Source organism: Aethalodelphis obliquidens, unplaced genomic scaffold (assembly GCF_003676395.1).
Source record: "Aethalodelphis obliquidens isolate GAN/ISIS:26980383/991018 unplaced genomic scaffold, ASM367639v1 scaffold14, whole genome shotgun sequence".
NCBI classification, from domain to species: domain Eukaryota; kingdom Metazoa; phylum Chordata; class Mammalia; order Artiodactyla; family Delphinidae; genus Aethalodelphis; species Aethalodelphis obliquidens.
This window is the reverse complement of record NW_020837958.1, coordinates 27,240,299-27,261,898: the sequence shown is the minus strand read 5'-3', so window position 1 is coordinate 27,261,898 and position 21,600 is coordinate 27,240,299. Positions and strand designations below refer to the sequence as shown.

The 21,600-nt window shown below is 38.7% G+C and overlaps 2 protein-coding genes across 14 annotated transcripts in view; both read right to left on the bottom strand.

Moving 5' to 3' along the window:
- Positions 1-13,963, bottom strand: part of TSG101 (tumor susceptibility 101) — a 58,310-nt gene extending 44,347 nt beyond the window's left edge. The window contains exons 1-4 of one of the 3 annotated variants that reach the window (XR_003434517.1): positions 13,756-13,928; positions 7,521-7,605; positions 5,188-5,253; positions 1,346-1,509 (exon numbers count right to left, since the gene is read on the bottom strand). Coding sequence is in view for 2 of the 3 variants with exons in the window: in XM_027115239.1 (XP_026971040.1) it covers positions 1,346-1,509; positions 5,188-5,253; positions 7,521-7,605; positions 13,756-13,797 (357 nt within the window). In the remaining variant the exon portion in view is untranslated. Of the gene's footprint in view, positions 1-1,345; positions 1,510-5,187; positions 5,254-7,520; positions 7,606-13,755 lie in introns of all 3 variants that reach the window. The other 2 variants (XM_027115239.1, XM_027115238.1) reach the window with 2 other exon arrangements.
- A 1,466-nt stretch (positions 13,964-15,429) lies between these two features.
- UEVLD (UEV and lactate/malate dehyrogenase domains) overlaps positions 15,430-21,600 on the bottom strand; it is a 46,922-nt gene continuing 40,751 nt past the window's right edge. For 10 of the 11 annotated variants that reach the window (XM_027115224.1, XM_027115227.1, XM_027115228.1 and 7 more), the window contains 3 exons: positions 21,186-21,249; positions 18,927-19,050; positions 15,430-18,104 (listed from right to left, as the gene is read on the bottom strand). In XM_027115224.1, the coding sequence (XP_026971025.1) occupies positions 17,937-18,104; positions 18,927-19,050; positions 21,186-21,249 (356 nt within the window). In that variant the 3' untranslated portion in view covers positions 15,430-17,936. Of the gene's footprint in view, positions 18,105-18,926; positions 19,051-19,975; positions 20,019-21,185; positions 21,250-21,600 lie in introns of those variants that run through there. The other variant, XM_027115230.1, reaches the window with a different exon arrangement.

Genomic DNA, 21,600 nt, shown 5'->3' with positions numbered 1-21,600 from the left:
TTGTGGCCTCTCCCGTTGCGGAGCACAGGCTCCGGACGCACAGGCTCTGGATGCACAGGCTCAGCGGCCATGGCTCACGGGCCTAGCCGCTCCGCGGCATGTGGGATCTTCCCGGACCGGGGCACAAACCCGTGTCCCCTGCATCAGCAGGCAGACTCTCAACCACTGCGCCACCAAGGAAGCCCGATGTCTTTTTTTAAATGCACGTTGATAGGACAGCTATCACATACAATCTAACAAAATTGTTTCAAATGAAGTTAAAGACAACTAAGTGCTACTAAAGTCATCTTACGGGAAAAAAACAACTGAACCTTTTGGCCAACCCAATATACATATTTTTTTAAATAAATAAATAAATTTATCTATCTATCTATTTATGGCTGCGTTGGGTCTTTTTTGCTGCGCGCGGGCTTTTTCTAGTTGCAGCAAGTGAGGGCTACTCTTTGTTGCAGTGCGTGGACTTCTCATTGCACTGGCTTCTCTTGCTGTGGAGCAGGGGCTCTAGGCACACAGGCTTCAGTAGTTGTGGCTCGCGGGCTCTAGAGTGCAGGCTCAGTAGTTGTGGTGCACGGGCTTAGCTGCTCCGCAGCATGTGGGACCTTCCCGGACCAGGGCTCGAACCCATGTCTCCTGCATTGGCAGGTGGATTCTTAACCACTGCGCCACCAGGGAAAGCCCCCCAATATTTTTTAAATGCATTTCCCATATGTGAATTCTATCTATTCTTAAAGGTTCAACTCAAGCAAATAAAATAGTGACTATGTGTATTCTATAAACTACCAAGCTCTATAGAAATATATGTTTCATTTATTTATTTATTCTTGTAAATTTATTTACTTATTTATTATTTATTTTTGGCTGCGTTGGGTCTTCGCTGTGGCACGGGGGCTTTCTCTAGTTGTGGCAAGCAGGAGCTACTCTTCGTTGTGGTGCATGGGCTTCTCATTGCAGTGGCTTCTCTTGTTGCGGAGCAGGGGCTCTAGGAACACGGGCTTCGGTAGTTGTGGCATGTGGGCTCAGTAATTGTGGCTCACGGGCTCTAGAGTGCAGGCTCAGTAGTTCTGGCATGTGGGCTTAGTTGGTCCACGGCATGTGGGATCTTCCCAGACCAGGGCTTGAACCCGTGTCCCCTGCATTGGCAGGAGGATTCTTAACCACTGCACTACCAGGGAAGTCCAGATATATTTCTTTTAAAGAGCTTTTTTGAATTACCCAGCTCAGTGATTAGTGATCTTATGTGAATTTATTCTCCTTTAATCCTCCTTGAGAGTTAACAGAAAGTAAATGCTAGTGAACAAAATATATAAAATACAACGAATTCTCAGAACACTCTGTTAATACTTACGTGTTTCCATTCATGTAGATAAGGAAGATATATCTTCCCGTTAGCATCCACATGCTTTCCTGTTTTAATAGTCATTGAACTAGTAGGCTTAACAAAACAGATAGGGGGATTATATGGGTATGTGTCCAGCAGCCACAGGCATATTGGAATATTATATGTAGTACCTGAGAGAGAAAGAGAAACTTCAGTTACTCTACTTTTATTATTTTTCAATAATGGCTTAGTAGGTAAGCAACAAAGAGCTACAACTAAGCAACACTTTTTTAAAAAAACACAACAAATATTTTATGTTTCAAAGTTCTGTTTAACATCAGTTTCTCAAATTTTCAGTTTGTAAAATACATGAGCAGGATTAAGGAGCTAATTAATCACTACTCTGCCAGTGTAGTAAGTGTACTTACTGCCATAAAAACGTTATTCACAAATTATCTTTTGGTTCAAGCCATTCTTTGTTATTTGACTCCTGTCACTTCAGTTAATAAAGTTCACTGGTAAAGGATATAGAAGGAAGACCACAGACAACGGTGTCCTTTCGGAAAGTGATATGCTAGACTTTAAATTCCCTTGCCAAAAGTCACACTGTAAGACCTAATTCAAGTGTCAAACAGATGCTGACTGGTGGCCACAGCTTGACCAATGAATATGGCATTTTCAGTGGTAGTTTCACAATCAATGATGTCATCCCCCTTTTTTTGCTTTATGTAATAGAATCTCTCTCAGTTGAGAAATTTGACTATATATAGTCAAAATGAACAGTGTTTCAAAGGATCTGATAGTTAACATATTGAACATAAATCAAAGACTTTTCTTCCTAAGGTTAAAGCCCAGTGTCCCAAGCAACCATTTGAATCACCTAACATAATTCAGATACATTTCCCCCACTCAGAAACAGTTTTACTTCATAAAAGTATATACACATAAAATTCACTTAAAGAAATCAGACAGTTATGGGACTTCGGATTTATTTTTTACCCAAAAGTACTTCTAGAATGAAAAAAAAAAGACTCCAATAAAATATATCTTAATACATAAAACATAACTTTATTTCCACCATCTAGAATTCTTTGCTTTGTGAAAATGATGGATTCTCTAGAATTACTTAGGCTTAGGAACTGTGCCATACAAAAAAATGGTGAAGGAACAAAGGTTTAGTTTAAATAAAATTTACATGTATGTATGCATGTGTGTGTGTGTGTGTGTGTGTGTGTGTGTGTGTGTGTATGAAAAAGAGAACCCTTGTGCACTGCTGGTGGGAATATAAATTGGTGCAGCCACTATGGAAAACAGTATGGAGATTACTTAAAAATTAAAAATAGAACTACCATATGATCCAGCAATTCTACTTCTGGTTATTTATCTGAAGAAAATGAAAACACTAATTTGAAAAGATATATGCACTCCTATGTTCACTGCAACATTATTTACAATAGCCAAGATATGGAAGCAACCTAAGTACCCACTGATAGATGAATGGATAAAGAAGATGTGGTATACATATACATAATGGAATATTACTGCGCCATAAAAAAGAATGAAATCTTGCCGTTTGTGACAACATGGATAGACCTAGAGGGTATTATGCTAAGTGAAATAAGTCAGACAGAGAAAGACAAATACTGTATGATTTCACTTATATGTGGAATCTAAAAAACAAAACAAATGAACAAACAAAACTAAACAGAAACAGGCTCATAGATACAAAGAAGAGGTGGTTGCCAGAGGGGAAGAAGGTGGGAGAAGAGAAACAGGTGAGGAAGATTAAGAGGTACAAACTTCCATCTGTAAAATAAATGAATCACAGTATGATATGTACAGTGTGGGGAATACTGTCAATAATTATGTAATGTTTTGTATGGTGACAGATGGTAACTAGATTTATCATGTTGATCATTTTGAGAGGTACAGAAATATCAAATCACTATGTTCTATAACAGAAACTAACACAGTGTTATAGGTCAATTATACTTCAAACACACACAGATAAACAAACAGAAAAAGAGATCAAATTTGTGGTTATCAGAGGTGAGGGCTGGGGGGAAGGGAGAATTGTAGGACAGTAGACATGAGGTACAAACTTCCAGTTATAAAAAAGCAAGGGCAATTCCCTGGTGGTGCAGTGATTAAGAATCTGCCTGCCAATGCAGGGGACACAGGTTTGTACCCTGGTCCGGGAAGATCCCACATGCCATGGAGCAACTAAGCCCATGTGCCACAACTACTGAGCCCAGGTGCCACAACTACTGAAGCCTGTGTGCCTAGAGCCCATGCTCTGCTACAAGAGAAACCACTGCAATGAGAAGCCCACGCACCGCAACGAAGAGTAGCCCCTGCTCGCCGCAACTAGAGAAAGCCCGCGAGCAGCAACGAAGACCCAACGCAGCCAAAAAAAAAAAAAAAAAAAGTTAAGTACTGGGAATGTAATGTACAACATGATAAATGTTATGAACACTGCTGTATGTTATATATGAAAGTTGTTGAGAGTAAACATCGCAACTTGATGAAAACTTAAGAATTTCATCACAAGGGAAAAATATTTTTTTGTTTCTCTAATTTTCTATCTATATGACTGATGTTCACTAAGCTTACTGAGGTAATCATTTCTTGATGTATGAAGTCAATCATTACGCTGTATATCAAACTTATATAGTGCTATATGTCAATTACATCTCAATAAAACCAGAAGAAAAAAATAATAAATGTCTTCAATTATGTCTACGATAGTCTTCTGCCTCCTTCTCTCCCCCACATACCTTTTTCCCTCACCACAGCTTACTTCCTGGGGTAAAGGCAAAGTCAATAATCCTGAAGTTTACTCGTATTTGCTCTATAAAATGCTGATGCTCAAGTGTTTTTTCCCTCTGCCTGGGATGTCCATTCTGTTATGAATGGTTCACTCATCCTTTAACACCAAATTGAACGTCATTTCTTTGATGACCTTCCCACGTGTTCTTGTTCTCTATAATCTCACAGCACCTTTATATTTCATTATTCTATAACGGGTATAGAATAGTGTAAATATCTATTTATTCCCTGTTTCCCCTATTTGTGTATGTTCTTCCAGGGAAGGTACATCCTTTATTCACCTTTGTATCCCTAGCCCTTTTCCCCCACGCATAGCAGGTACTATATAAAATCAATGGGTAGGTTACTGAGACACAGGTCTTAGCTAGTCACAAGGAATAACTAACAGAGCTGTCCACAGTTGCTCATGAAGCTGAATGCTCCATTATCATTGTAAGTCTTCCAGCAGAGGGTGGCTGACTGACAGAGATGTAATTATCCATCATCAGCATTACAACCATAAATAATAGCTACTTTCGATATACCAGCCTCTGTGCTAAGTCCTTTACATACATTATTACAAATGAATTCTTCTTTGAGTTAGGTACTATTATCCAAATGTTACAGATGCCCATTGTCACAAAACTAATAGATTACAGAGGGAGAACTAAAACCCTACTCTGCCCTGACTGTAAAGCCTCTATCTTAGTCACTATACTATACAGCTTCCCATTGTCAGATAAGTTTGAGTAGGGTGGGAGCTGAACTAGGAGGCAGCTAAGATCCCTTTCTAGTTCTAAGATTCTCTGATTCTATCAAACAAACTCTTCCAGTGCACTGAGGCACTTATTTGTTGATATATCTTGGTAAGGAAGTAGGGGAAAAAAGATGAAAATATGAGGTGCTGCTGCCAAATGAAGTTCAATTAGAATAGGGGGTGAAGTTTCTATATTATCATGAAAGTCACAAAAAAGCAAGCTTAATTACCTACAATTCTTTGGCAACTAAATGTGAATTAAAATGCATCTATGCTGGAAACACGAATCACATAAGACATTTACCTCTATAAGGCACAGGAATCGTTCCAGTGAGGTTCATTAGTTCCCTGGAACTGCCATCATTAAAAACTGAAAGGTAAGAATAATGAGTTAATCAACAAGCATTCTCACAGATGCTCCCACGTAAGTTATTCTTATGTTTCAGAAACAACAGTTAAAACGCATTATTACCCTTGAAAGGACTAACTTGTTAATGTTCATACATTTTGTCCAATAATAAAGTATCCTTTGTTGATTCACTTAATGGGATCAGCTTTGAATGAGTAAAGATGCTATGAATTACTTGGAAAAATACATGTTAATGCTACAGTCCCAATAAATATGAGCTCTGGATCCCCAACCAACATGATTATAAAATTACTTAAAAATCGCTATTAACTGACACCATATTAAATATTAACCTAATGTTTTCAGATGTTTATTCCCACTCACTGTCATTCTCAATCCCAATGTAGTATCCCACAGTATGAAAAAGGAAAAAAGTTTTCACAGTCAAATACGGACATCTTCTTTTAATACAAATATTTCTCACATCGCACAAGTTTTCCTACCTGTAATTGACTGAATAACTAGGGCACATACTTTGTGTTACATGGACTGCTATTATCTGTAATAATGATTTGGAATTAACACTATTACATAGAGGAAAGGCTGTAATGTGCAGCACAAGAACACAGAACTGTACTGTTGACCTCAGTTCTTTTACCTACTATTGACAATTATAAACTGTGCTGTAATTTATTCTGATTTTGTATTTTTAAAAGACCACCGTATTTAATTTTAGGGTTATATTTACTCTAAAAGCATGTTGATGACAATGGTTTAGACTTGGTCCAGCCTGTGTGGCTGTATATATATTTGTTCAATGATGTTGGAATCTTTGTCAGTTTATTTTGTTGTTGTTGTTGTTTTGGGTTTTTTTTGCGGTACGCGGGCCTCTCACTGCTGTGGCCTCTCCCGTTGCGGAGCACAGGCTCCGGACGCGCAGGCTCAGCGGCCATGGCTCATGGGCCCAGCCGCTCCGTGGCATGTGGGATCCTCCCGGACCGGGGCATGAACCCGTGTCCCCTGCATCGGCAGTCAGACTCTCAACCACTGCGCCACCAGGGAAGCCCCCTCTTTGTCAGTTTTGATCAACATTTATTCTTTTAGTATTCAGTAAAAACTATACACTTACCATAAAATTCTAGCCTTTGTCACTTTATTCCCCCATTGAAGCCATTTTTAAATTAACTCTAATTTTGGTAATATGAGTTTTTTTGCAGATCTAAATACCATAGTACAGTATGTGGACAGGAAGGAGAATTATGCCCTAGTTTGGGAGAGGACTTCCGGTTCATGACTTTGTTGTTCAGGATATTCAGGATTGATTCCCCCTCTGCTGCCTCTCACCAGGCTCCTGTTTACAAAGCCCTGGAGATGAGTGGGGTTTAGAGTGAGAGTCTCAGCTACAAAATTCAGCTCTTTGCCCTCATTGCCAAGGGTCTCACAATGGGCAGGAGGCAGCATGGGTTTCCCTTGGCCCTGGCACATTTGGTGTTTACCAGGAGACGGGGTTGGAGAGATTAGGTTAGGATTGGTGGGGCCAAAAAGACTGTTTAAAAAAAAACAAACCAAAAAAAACCCTCTGAATATTGTCATTTCTTACTTAAATCACAACTTTATTTCATCTCAATGGAAGGTGGACACAAATTGTCACCTACCTACTCTACAGAATTAAGGACAATAGTTTTTAAGTGTTTTCTTCATCTATAAAATGAAAAGGATAGTCCAGAATATAGTTTTACAAAATGTGTTCCTAAGAATATAAAGAGATGCTCTAGAAAGAAAAAAGGTTCACTAGTTAATTAACTTTAGAATATACCGAACAATGTATTATCTTCTCTCCCCCCTTGGTGAGGCATAATGACACATAGCATATTAAAGGCTCTGAGAAATCTTGTTGCAAAGAAACCCATTTAATTTTGTTTAATCTATAAGTGCTCAAACTTAACCTCAGAATCCCCTCTACCCATGCCCCCAAAGCAACATTCTTCACAACTATGTATACTATTTTGGGAAATGATGGACTAAACTATTTTTAACATCACCTCTAGTTCTAAATTTGCATTAGTTCTATGTTAGAGTAGTATATTAAAACTTAAAATAACTAAACAAATGTAAGATGTTATTATTAGATCTTGTAATTTCCTATCTCTCACAACTTTTTTTAGGTGAAGGTTAGTCCTACAATGAAAAAACCAACAAACTTAAAGGGAAAATGGGAAACCTACAATTATTAACAAAGAGAGTAAACTCAAAGTATAGTACTTGATATTTTTATTATATAAACTCACCATATGAATCCAATACAGGTTTGAGATCTTTGTATAAAGTAATAACACTGACAGTTTCACGTACAGTTAGGTCTCTGTATTTGTACTGAAAAGGAAAATTACAAATGAATTTAGTTTAAAACCAATGCACATATTTTACTGCTAGGTTAATTTTCTTAAAATCTTATTAATAGCACTCTTCTTAAAAGTATAATGGTTCTGAGTGATCATTAACATTAATTAAATAAAGACTGAAAGAACCTCAGTAGCTTTTCCTCCTGCCACCTATTCAAACTTTTACCTCCATTTTAGCTCTTTTTCCAACTTAGAAGGTCCTCCACCAAATCAAATCTTAATCATTCTCAAAGACCTAGTTTACATCACTTTCCTTCTCTTCTTTCTTTTTTTTTTTGCGGTACGCGGGCCTCTCACTGTTGTGGCCTCTCCCATTGCGGAGCACAGGCTCCGGACGCGCAGGCTCAGTGGCCATGGCTCACGGGCCCAGCCGCTCCACGGCACGTGGGATCTTCCTGGACCGGGGCACCAACCCGCGTCCCCTGCATCGGCAGGCGGACTCTCAAGCACTGTGCCACCAGGGAAGCCCTCACTTTCCTTCTCAATGAATCCTTTTCCAGACTTCCCTTTAGCCCAAAACGATCTCTCCCTCTCCAGCATTCATCGTCGATACTATTTTGCAATTTACCATGTGCTGTATTGTATTCTCATACCCCTGCCTTGTACCACTCCAGTCCAGGAAAACTAGGAACCTTGCTTACACACTCTTAGCAGATTAGGAAATCAGGAGATGGGGATCCCCATCTGTTCACAACACACTGAAGCTCACCAGCTGACAAGCTCCATTCATGCACAAAGCTTTCAATCAGCTTTTAGTGCTTCTCTCTTAAAAAGGAACAGTCAGTTATTCCAAAAAGAAAGACTCCAAGAAACATGTCACAGACGTAAAGAAGGAACTAAGAATAAAAATAATGCAAGGAGCAGAAGAAAACTTCAAAAAGAATTAGCATTAAAAATTTCAAAGAAAGAAGAAATGATATTGTATCCATTAAACAAGAACACTCAGAAAAGGACTCTTGGACATAAAAAAAAGTGAGAGTAGAAATAAAACATCTAATAGAAGGATTAGAATATAAAGTCAAAGAAATCTCAGAGACCAGCACAAAAGACAGTGATAGACAATAAGGGAGAAAATACAAGAAAAATTAGGAAATAAATCCAGGTCTACTCAAAGGCATCTCTTCAGCAGTTCTTGACCTCTTTTGTCCTGAAGCACCAACTTTTCCATGCTATGGGATCAGTACTATTACCACACACATATTTTTCTTTCTCCTGTCTTATTCACACAAAAACATTCCTTACCTCCCTTCCCCCTCCACCTACAACCAAACTTCTCTCAGTTCCCCTTTACAGCAAAAACTCCTGCAAGGAGCTTCCTACTTTTGCTGTCCGTACTTGCTCTCTTCCTACTCTCTCCTCTTAAAGCTTTTTATTATGGAACATTTCAAAGGTATCCAAAAGTAGAACAGTATAATAAATCCCCTGCTTCAGCACTACACCCAGCTTCAACAATCAACTCATAGCCAATCTTATTTAATCTATAATCTCATTCACCTCTCCCTCCTCCTGTATTATTCTGAAGCAAATGGTAACATCATATCCTATTACCCATAAATATTTTAGTACATAACTTTAAAAGATAAGAACTTTTAAAAAAAAGCCTACAATACTATTATCACACTAAAATAATCACTATTTCCTTATATCATAAAATATGCAGTCTCATGTCATTTTTGTTGTTGTTTGAATGGAGATCCAAATAAAGACCACATATTTCAATGTGAAAATGTCCTTTAGGCCTCTTTTAATCTACAGATTCTCTCCCACCCCTCTTTTTTGATAATAGCTTTACTGAGATATAATTCACATACCATATAATTCACACATTTAAAGTGACTTACGTAAGGCTCAGTGGCTGTTAGTACATTCAGAGTTGTACAACCGCCACCACTATCAATTTTAGAACATCTTCATCACCCCCAAAAGAAATGCACAACCTGTAGCAATCACCCACTCACTCCACCAGCGACATCCCCTTTCACCCTAGACAACTGCTAATCTACTTTGTTTCTATCGATTTGCCTATTCTGGACATTTCATATAAATGGAATTATATAGTCTGTGGTCATTTATGACTACCTTCTTTCACTTAGGTTTTCAAGGTACATTCATGTTGCTGAATAATATTCCATTATATGGATATAACACATTTTAACTACTCATCAGTGGGTCCATTTCTATTTTAACCCCTTCAAACTTACTTGTTGAAGAAATCGGTTCATTTGTCCTATAGAAGCTCCCACAGTTTGGATTTTGCTAACTGCGTCCCCTTGGTGTAGTTTAATATGTATGTTCCTATTTCCTTTGTATTTCTTGTGAATTAGTAGTTGGATCTGGAAGTTATAATCTTTTTCATGATTTTTTTCTAAATTTTACTTTTTTTTTTCCTCCACTGTCTTCCCCTCTCTCTGGCAAGATCATTTCACAGATGATGGTGTTTTTCCATCAAGTAGCATATGACATCTAGGTATCTCTCCGTAATGTTAACCACTGATGCTCAAAGACTAGACCCATTCTCTTCAAACCCACTCCAGTCAGGGTTTTCCACTTTCACTGAAATTGCTCATTAACATCACCAGTAACTGCCACACATGGCCATATGCAATGGCCAATCCTCAGTCTTCATCTTACTTAACCTATCACAGCAGCATTTGACCAAGTCAATTCCTTCCTCGTAACACATGTTCTTCACTTGATTTGCAGGGTACCACTGCTGCTTTTTCTCCTCTTTGTGTCTACCGCTTCTCAGTGTCTTTGCTGGTTCTTTCTCTTCTCCTAACCTCTTATCTTAATAATATTGAGCCCCAGGGCTCAGTCCTTGGTCCTCTTCTTTATCTCAACTCACTCCTTTGGTGATCTCCATGCATGGCTTAAAATAACGTTTATACACTGATAACTCCCAAATTTAAAAATTCGAGTCTGAACCTCTTTCCTGAACTCCAGACACGTATATCCAATTACCAATTTGATATCTCCACTTGGATATCTAATGAATGTCAAATTTAACATGATCAAAATTGAACTCCTTATCTTCCCCCCAAAATCTATGCCTCTTACAGTCTTCCATGACTGTATCCTTCTAGTTGCTCAGGACAAAAGCTTTGACATTATCCTGGATGCTTCTCTTTCCTACACATCCACAGTGAATCTGTTGGAAAACCCTGTTAGCTCTACCTTCAAAAATATCCAGAACCTGATCACTACTCACTACCTTCATAGCTACACTTAGGTTACTACAACTGCCTCCTTGGAGTTGTCTCTGCTTCCACTCGACTGAACCTCCTACAGTCTAGTCTCAGCACAGCAGCTAGAGCTATACTGTTAACAGATCAGGGGCTTCCCACCATACTCTAAGTACAAGTAACAGATCAGGGGCTTCCCACCATACTCCAAGTAAAAGCCAAAGTGCTTACAGTGGCCTGCAAGACCCTCCAAAATCTACCACCCCTTTATTCAGCACTGTTTCCCCTTGCTCACTCCAGTCCAGCCCCCTTAGCTCCCTTTGCTGTTCCTCTATCATGCATGACAAGCTTCTGTCTCAGGGCCCTTGTGCTTGTTTTTCCTTCTTCCTGGAATGTTCTTACTCCAGATTGTTCCAGTTTGCTTCCTCACCTCTTTCAGGTCTTGCTCAAATAGACCTCAGGAAGGCCTTCCTTTACTACTCTCTAAAATTGCAACCTATCCTATTCTCACGTTTGAGCACTCTATTACCCTTTCCTGCTTTACTTTTCTCCAAAGTACTTAACACCTTCTAACATGCTACTTAATGTACTTACTGAGTTGTTTGTTGCCTTCTAATAGAGTTTAAATTCCACACTGTCTGTTCACTGTTGTATCCCTAGAATCTAAAACAGTGTGAAGTGCATTACAATCTTTAATGTGCCAGCTCTCTCGTACCTAGTTAGTAGTGACTCCACCTCTAGGAATGCTGTAGATGTAGCATGTAAGAATACAGGTAGTTGTCTGTATGAAAAATATAAAAGTTATTTGTGTGAAGCAAGATGGACCAATAGTATAAATATACCTCTCTTAACTGCAAAAACAATGACAGGTTGTTAAACTAAAAGCTGTATTTAAGTTGGGAGCTAAAATAAATGCTCAAAGGAAAAAAATACCTGTAGTAATATATCAAAAGATAATATACTGTTCTATGTCAGTTATACCTCAAAAAAGACATAAGTAAAAGCAGGTGGCCCAAAGTAACATGTTGGGTGATGGAAATCCCAGAATCAGATAAAGAGTAAAGGACCATCACCCTAGCAATGTGTCCAAGGTCCTGGCTACCAATGCCTACACTGGACCACACTCAACTGAAAGGATAACACCTGAAGCCAGCCCTCCACCAGGAGGAAGAAATTCCACAAATTGCTTCTATTATCCTACTTACTATTCCTACCTATCTATCTCTTCACAGGCTGGAGAGAAAACGTGCCGATACTCAGAACTGACATCACCACTTGTAAGAGACTCAGTTTTTCAGAAACCGAGCCAAGAACCAAAAGACAGAATGCCCTCTCCCACCTCTTCCCTATGTCCTTTTTTGTTCTTAGGATATGAAGAGGGTGGACGGAAAAGACAGGTGGAAGTATAAAATATCTTCTAAAGATGTCCTGCCTCTGTCTTTGAAGGCAGGTTCCTCTACAGAAAGTTTAGGAAAACTAATTATGGTTTTAAAAATTCAAAACCAATATTTGAATATTCCTGTCCTTGTATGTAAATACCTTCATACATATAAATTAAGGAATAAACCTTAAGGGCAATGTTATCAACTTTAAAGATTAAAAAAAATGGTACGGAACAGATACTCTTCAGTTACATAGTATATAAAACAATGTACTTTAAAAAAAAAAGCAATATATAAATGTTACAACACAGACCTCTGCCACAATCTTCTAGGGCTCCCTAAAACTTCCTCTACAACTAAGGATAATTACTTTATCGAAAGAAAATCAAATCAACTATACCTCAATTTTTTTAAAAAAGAAAGAAAATCAGAAGCCTAGAAGATATGATTAGAACAAGCAAGAGAAGCTTTATTTAAAAAACCATCACTCACTCTTTAGAGATTATTTGCTCTTCAATCAAAGACTATGGGGATGATTTTACTGGGGGGAAAAGTATATTTTTAAAGGAATAAGTTCATACATAATAGTGTATTTTAATACTATTGAAAACTGTTTACACTTCTTTGCTTCCTACCATTCTTGTTTTGACAAAAGTATCTAAAGCTAATCGTTTAACTGGAGAAGATTCTGCACTCAACCATTTCACATACATCTTATTCCAATTAGCTTTGATAAACTGAAAAAAAAACAAAAAAACCACCCAGTTCACTCTGGTATCAGATGCCACATTTTAAGTAGTTGTCAAAATAACTCACGGCTTTAAATACAAAATGCCTACCTCCTTTTATAAAAAAGAAAAAAATACACTGGTCTTGAACGGTGAAGATTAAAAATTTCAAACCAAATAATTCCGCGTTATAAGTAGCATACAATTAAAGGTAGTCACTCTTAGCAAATCAAAGTCCCTGAAATGGTAATGGAATTCTATTTATTTCACCCGATGTAGTGAGGTACCGGTATTCTAGCTTCTCAAGGACGTTTTTACTTATAACTGAGCCAATTCAACCAAGTTATGATCTCCCGCGGGTCGGCTATTGAGCTGCGTGAAGAATACAAACTGAAAAGGACACAATCTCCGGGGGCCGGGAGGGAAGGGCGAAGACGCACGAATCCTACACTGGGACACAAGTGGAGGAGTGCCCACGACCGAGTTTTAAGTACAACCCTCTCTTTGTGTTGATAAAAAACTAAGACGAAAACTATACTGCCCCAAAGACTGCTCCAAACTCTCTCCCTGGAGAGAGGAGGACGGGCGGCAGGTGGCAGGCAGCCTCGGCTCCGCGCCTTTGTTGACCGTCGCCGCCCCGCGCCGGCCCCGGCCCAGGATTCCGGCACCGGGCGACAGGCATCCCGGGGCTGGGGCGGCGGAGGCGGCCGGGCACTGCCCGGGACTTCGGGCTCGCCCGTGGGGGCTCGCTAGGCTGGTCGGAAAGGCCCGGGCGGAGCGGAAGGGAGCGGTGGGTGAGCGCCGAAAGGCGAGCGCGCCGCGGCCTCACCTTGGACACCATTTTCTTGAGCTGGCTCTCCGACCCCGCCATGGCGGCCGCTTCGCGACTCCCGTCCCCACAGGCAGAGGGTCAGCCGCTCCGGGGCTGCCCCAGGCTGCCCCAGGCTGCCCCACACAGTCGCACACCGCAGAGCCAACCCCCCACCCCCCCACCTCTACCAACAGGAAGTAGGCCCCCACGCCAGCGCTTCCGGTTCCCTTACGTCACTTCCGAGGTCGGTGACCAAGGGTGGGCGCGGCTAGAGCTTGGCGGGCCGAGCAATCTTGTGCAATTTTGTGCTCTTCTCTTCAAATGGCCAGTGTTTTTACACTAGTTCATTATGGTGTGAATCTTTCCAAGAGTGCACTTTTGTTCCGAGGGTGGAAACTCTGAGCCGGGGTAAGATTGGCAGGTCTTTGACAGTTGCCCTTAGACTAAGAGCGCAGGTGCAGGGAGGGGAAGAAGTACGAAGATCTTGCCAGTGAGCTTAAACGACAAACATCAAGTGGGAAGGCACTGGACTGGAGTCAGAAAACAGTTCTGCCACTGACTTGCCCTTCTGATAATAGCAGGCAAATGCACTCCTAGTTCGGGCTTCAGTTTTTTCCAGCTCTAGGATGAAAAGCTTGCAAAAGGCGATGCCCAGCGTCTCTGATTATCAGGTGGTTTTTCATTTTTAAGGTGAAAAGTTCATCATACTACATTCTCGAGGGCAAAGTGCAGAGCCCTCGTTTCACAGGAAGCCAGGCAGTAATTTCTTCTACAGGAAATCATTCCCCTAATCCAAATGCTTGGATTAAGCATTTTAATCCAAGCCCCCATTTCTCCTTGGTGCCCAGACATCCTACCTTCTACCTTGGATTCCGTGTGTGTACTAGCCTGTCCACTAACAAAGTCCAAGTCTTTGAGGGCAGACTCATCTTCAGATCCTCATTGTCTTATTATACAGTGCAAGAGTAGGTACTCTATCTTAATTGAATTTCTATACCCATAGAAGTTCCTCATGGTCATTTATATTAGTCATTATTGTTGCACATCACCACCAGTTTTGTAAGTACAGTGCCGTTCGAGGTACTGTAAAGCTTGGGTTTGACGCTGTGAAGTATGATTATTTGGATGATATTAGCATAGTGCTACTGGGGAACAGGCTGTGGTATTAATTCTCTTCTAAATTGTCATCTAAGTGAAGGTCACATACACAAAGAGGGCCTAATTGACAACATGTGGAAGCATCATTATACATTGTTGCCAACACAGACAAAATAAAGTCTATTTTAATAGGTATCTTTCTTTGGACACTATATATTAGTTAAGCACACAGCTCCAGTCAAACCAAACTATAGGGCAGTCTATCCTTCCCTACACCTCTTTGTCACTTAAAAGTAATGTGCTTTTCAAACTATTCTTAAAGCCACAGCTTACCCAGGAGCACCTCCAGTTACAGCAGTTCTACTTTTATCAATTGGAAGAGTGTAGGCAATATATTGTTCAAAAGGTGTTCTTGTTAAAAATAATTTTTTAAAGTTTGAAAACAATTAACAAAATCCATTCTCTTCATTTTGCACTTAAGCCACTTAAAATGAAGTAACTAAATATCCTGGGGACTGTATGAATTATAGGAAAGAATCTTTCTCCTCAATCTGAATATATTTCCTTCCACCCAATAAATTAGGAATCCCCCGGTAATTTTAAAGTCAAAGTTTATTTTATTCAATATTCTTGATATTTAAGAATAACTACAATGTAAATTGGAAAATAAAATATTTATCTGTTACAATATCAAAGAAGCATTTTAATCCAAGCCCCATTAAAAACCATAACAAGAGACACTGCATGATTTTGGAAAGATGAAAAAAAGTGAAAGTTAATAGAAGCATCATGAATGTCAAATTATCACCAAATCACAGTGAGGTGGTGGTGGTACTGCTTCTTGACTTATATATAGAACTTACTATATGATTTATAATACTCAACACTCAAGGAAATATCTGATAGAATTACTTCTATATTGTGGGCTTCTGTAGGGCAAGGGCTATTATTACTCATCTTTTCACTTCTCAGATTCTAACACAGTACCCGGAATAACAGTAGACGCAATAAGTATTGTTGTAGTGACATGTTCCTTTTATAATTAATGTAGTGAATTCTTAGCAATTCATCTATTTATACAGTATCTTGTAATTAGGTTATTCTTCAAGAGCACAGTTAGGTATCTGATATTAGAAAAGGCGACTTTAAAAACACAAGAAATGGTCCTTTTAGTTTTAATTTCTTATTTCATACAAAAGGACAGTGAGGATATACTATTAGAGTTAACACCAAAATAACCTACCCATGCAGTGAAATTACACAGAACTAATGCTCTTCTCTTCAAATGGCCAATGTTTTTACACTAGTTCATTATAGTGTGAATCTTTCCAAGCATATTAAATACTTTTCTACTTAAACATGGAACACTGAATATAATTTCACCTTTTCTTTATGATTTAAGCTCATCATTATAAGCATCCATTATTATTCTAAATCAGCATTAGTTTGACTGTTTCCTCTCTACCTAAGGTATGTCTGCCCGTATAATCCATCTGGCTCCTATCTCATTGACCAGGTTTGGGTTACCTATAACATGCTTTCAAAGCACCTGGGACTTCACAGCACTTATTACACTTGCATTGGACATTTATTTGTGAGACTTGATTACTATGTTTCATACTAGATTATAAGCACCATGAGGGCTTGTACCTAGTCCAGGTTTGCTCACCACTGTATCTGCAGTGCCCAGTATGGCACCTGGTGTATAGCAGGCTCCCACTTATTTAACTGAATGACTAAATAAACGCCTACTTCAGTGCGTACCTCCCCCATTCCCCCCAGCTATTTGCTGAGGGCAAGTCTGGGAAGTCAGAGAATCAGTCTTTCTAAAAACTATATTGAAAAAAAAAGCCCCTACATGAGAATATAAGAGTATAGAACCCCAGCTTTAGGGTCTTGTGGTAACTATTTCTGCTTTTATGCTTTTTCCCTCTTCTCGTACTTAGAAAAAGTAGAGGTTGTATGTAAGTGTCCCTTAGTCATGAGATCTTGGGCACTAAACCTCAATTTCCTCCTCTATAAAATGATGATAATAGTCCCTTCCTCAGTGGGTTACTGTGAGGATTAATAAATAATCCTGAGGAATAAAACAATAAAGTGCTCATCACATTGCCAGAAATACTAGAAGTGTTGATGTTAGTTCTTGCTCTTAGCTGTGCATCACATTCGTAATAATATGCTATCTTTCACATATGAAGATATTGTCATTATTGACCCATCACCAAAGTAAATCATTTCTTCAGGAGTAGTTAAAGGATTTGCTCAGACAATCAACCCACCCAACCTCTCCCCATTAAGACCAATGGCTTTTACGAAAGCCTCATATTTTGGCTTTAAACTGCTTGGCTTTCATTCATAACCTGCTTCCACTAAAAATACACATTCTCTATGGTTCTACTAATGTCACAGTGCGTTCTTGAGATGTCGGAGATCTTATATAGCCTAGGAAGAGGTTATAGAAAATTCCAGAAAGGACAGTCCCACTGGAAATTAAAGTACACTTTTTCTTCATATATTAAAAAATTTCATTTTCCTTTTTACTATTTTAAAGTACGTGTAAAATTCTTTTCCATTTCTGTGGTAGCTAATCAATTTGAAGAGGGAAAACAAAATGCTTTATTATCATTACTACCCACTGTTTTTAAAGAAGAAACATTAATAGCTTAAATTGTGGATCCTTTGAGTGTATGGCTGGCACAGATTTTGTAAATCCATACTGGGCTTTCGGCTTATCATGGTTATTATAACAGTCAAAGAGTAATTTTCCTTTAAAAATGTATCATTTTCAAAGTATTCCCAAAGTGCTAAAGGTGCTAATTGAGGATACATAATTTTAAAATGATGCATATTGCAGATGAACGTTTATCTCTGCTGTAGGTTTAAAGAACAGTATAGATATCTCAAGAACAACAAAGAAAATTAGATTTTTTTCCTTCTTATCTAACTACCTAAGGATTCATATTACAAAGCCAACCAAGAAACCATCTACCTTAACCAAGCAGTTTGTAAGGATAAATAATAAGACACAGAAGTTCTCAGCCCTATATATATATTGGTAAAATTAAACGACCTTTCCTTTCAAGTAACTCTGAACTTTAGAATCAAAGTTTTAACTGTTGCTGGAGACTATGTATTGATGATGCACTGCTTTGGAGTTTCTCAGTCACTGTGTCTTCTTTCACTGTGGTCCTGATGACTTCAGACACTCCACTGGTTCCAAGGATGCAAGGCAAACTTAAAAACACTTCACTATTTATATCATAATATCCCTGAAATGAAAAAAATTGGGATTATATTAGAGCCGAATCACTGCAAAAAAGATAATACCATAAATATGGATATTTCCTAGCTTTTCTGGTCCTAGAGGTACAAAGTGATACAAGTTGAACTTAAAAAAAATTGTTCATTTATTTTCTAAATTCGAGTCACTGTTTCACAAAATTTTTGTGAAACGGAACTTGGTCAAAGACACCCACTTTATGGGGAGGTAAGCTAGCCCCCTGCAATATGAGTAACAGGCTGGGGGTTAAGAAAAATGTCAGAGTGGATTCCCAGGGGAGGGGTTTAGCATGGACTCTGAGTACAATCAAATTTGGTAATCTGTTTTCAGTCTTTCCTTCCATGTTTTATTTCCCCTCTGGTATTCCTAAGTTTTCATGAACATTTGGTTAAGCATTTGTGCCTCATCTTATCTGTGCTGTGCTTTAGGGACTCTATACTTGGAATAAAGCAGTAAAGGACAAACTGAACTGGAGAAGCAGACTGATGACTGGCTAAGACCAGTTGGCACGTCGGTCTGGGGTGACCTGGCTGGCTGAGGAGATAAATGACAACAAGAAGTTTGTGGAATTTATAAATGCTTCTTGGGGATTCCAAAAATTAATGGGGGTGAAGGGCAACCTGGTAGAAGCCCAGACTTCCTATAGCCAAGCAGGACAGAGCTTAGACCAAACTGTCTTCTCCCATGTGTTACTCTAAAAGCTGGTGATACTGAAGATACCTGGGTTACAGTGTGAACAGCACTTTTTCTGGCTTTACATTAATAATATAAATATTTTAAAATATGATGAGAGAATGAGAATAGCAATTACCTTTGCTAAAACTGATACAGAATGCACTTTCTTTTTATCATTCACAATACTGTCAACCAGGTCGGCTACTGACAGTCCAACAGACCAGGATCTTTGACCTTTTACCCTTAACAGTTCCATGGCTCTAGGTTATAAAAAACAAAAACAAAACACACAAATCACGATTTTAGAAAATGCACAAAATATGTACACTTAGTTTTAGCTTCTGTTTAAGATATTAATTAGATATTTTTATGACACAGAAGTGAGAGTTATACAGCAATTGTTAGGAAAACCTACAGTCCAGTAATGAAGCTTTTCTTAAAATGTCAGGCAGTTCACAGAGAGTCAATACAAATGGCCTAATAATATAAAAAGATGCTCAGCACCACTAATATTTAACTAAATATGAGTTAAAACAATAAATACATCAGTTTTGCCCATCAAAATTGGCAAAGATTAAAAAGACTGATAACTACTTTTCCCCAAGCTACAGAGAAACAGGCATTCCCATAACTGCTGTTGAGAGTGCAAAATTATTCAACTTTTAAGAGGAAGATCTGGCAACACTTGATCTAGAAATTCCTCTTCTAGGAATTTATCCTATAGCAATATGCTCAAGTGTGCAAAGATATACATGTAAGTATGTTTGTCTTATTTGAGACACAAAAAATTTTGGAAATAATTCATGAAAAGAGGACTTGTTAAATAAATCAGTACCAAATGTAGTGCCATATAGCTTTTATTTTTTTAATTAATTAATTAATTTATTTTTGGCTGTGTTGGGTCTTCGTTGCCGCATGCGGGCTTTCTCTAGTTGTGTCGAGCGGGGGCTACTCTTTGTTGAGGTGCACCGGCTTCTCATTGCAGTGGCTTCTCTTGTTGCAGAGCACAGGCTCTAGGCACGTGGGCTTCAGTAGTTGTGGCACGTGGGCTCAGTAGTTGTGACTCACAGGCTCTAGAGTGCAGGCTCAGTAGTTGTGGCACACGGGCTTAGTTCCTCTGCAGCATGTGGGATCTTCCCGGACCAGGGATCGAACCCGTGCCCCCTGCATTGGCAGGCGGATTCTTAACCACTGCGCCATCAGGGAAGTCCCCTAGTGCCATATAACTCTTGAGAAGAATATGAAGTAGATTTATATGTACAATAATGGGAAAATATCCAAGATTTATTATTAAGGAAACAAAGCAAGTTGCAAGATAATATAAATAGCATACATTATTATAAAAATAATAATAAATAATAATGATAATGTTTGCAGAAGCATGGGAAAAAATGTTTGGATACGTGGACACTAAACTGTTTACAGTGGTTGTTTCTGGAGAATGGAATTACCCCTGCTTTTCACTTTCTCCTGTATAGATATCTGCAGTATTTAAAGTTTTATCTTTGCTGTATACCAGAAACTAACACAACATTGTAAATCAACTATATTTCAATAAAAAAATAAAGTTTTATGAGAGCATACATTCGTTTTGTAACTAATTAAAAGTGATACAAATTAAACAAACATGTTTGAATTCCTTCCTTTTAAAAGCTATAAATGCAGCATTATATAGAGAAGCAGATTAGAATGGATTATACAACATACTACTCTTCTCAATAAGAGAATATTCTTTCTAGTTGTTATATTCTAAAAACCATAAACTGCAGGTTTAAAAAGCTAAAAATCACCACTCAGAATTCAGGAAAGGATGTTATTATGTGACAGTAAAACAACAAATGGCATGAAAATACACAGTATGTAGAGTCCACCCTATCGGGTCCAGACCCCAGGAAGGCCTCTGAATAAACACAAAAGGTACGAGGATCTGTGCATTATACTTTGTTTTTGCCTGAATTAATAATGTGGGTTATCCATTCATATTAGACTAATTTCCAAATGTATTTATGTGTAATTAATAAATACATATTGATTTTTAAGTGGTATAGACAAATTCTCTTCTACATTTAAGAAAATATCCAATACCCTCAGATATAGGATCCTATATCCTAAATATAGGAGCAGTAAATCACTGCCTACAAATAAGGAAACTATTCTACCCTCTAAAGAGTCAACTGTATATTGAAATATTAAGCTTGCAAAGCACTCTTAGATCTACTCTGAGATAAGAAATCAAAGAATAGAAAACATCGTTCTCATGTACTTTGGTTTTGTCCATACTAGTAAGTTTTGTTTGCAGAAGCCCGGTAAGTACATGCTGTGCAAACAGCTGCTACATTAGCTATGAAGTATATGGTTTTTAGTTGGATAAATGCAAAACTACACTCAGTATTACCTGTTGGACAGCTGCACCTGAGAGTTATGCCTTGTTACGTCCTCTTGGCCACCCCATGTGGGCACTAAAAATTAAATGAAAAACTGATTATATTTCATCAATAACTCTCTTAGGATTAAGATGTGATAAATGATCATCTGCAGTTAAGGGTATTAACTGTATTAAACTGTATTAAACTTTTTTTTATTAACTGTATTAAACTTTTTTTTTTTTCTTTTTGCGGTACGTGGGCCTCTCACTGTTGTGGCCTCTCCCGTTGTGGAGCACAGGCTCCGGACGCGCAGGCTCAGCGGCCATGGCTCACGGGCCCAGCCGCTCTGCGGCATGAACCCGTGTCCCCTGCATCGGCAGGTGGACTCTCAACCACTGCGCCACCAGGGAAGCCCTAAACTTTAAAGAAACATTTTCCCCCCTT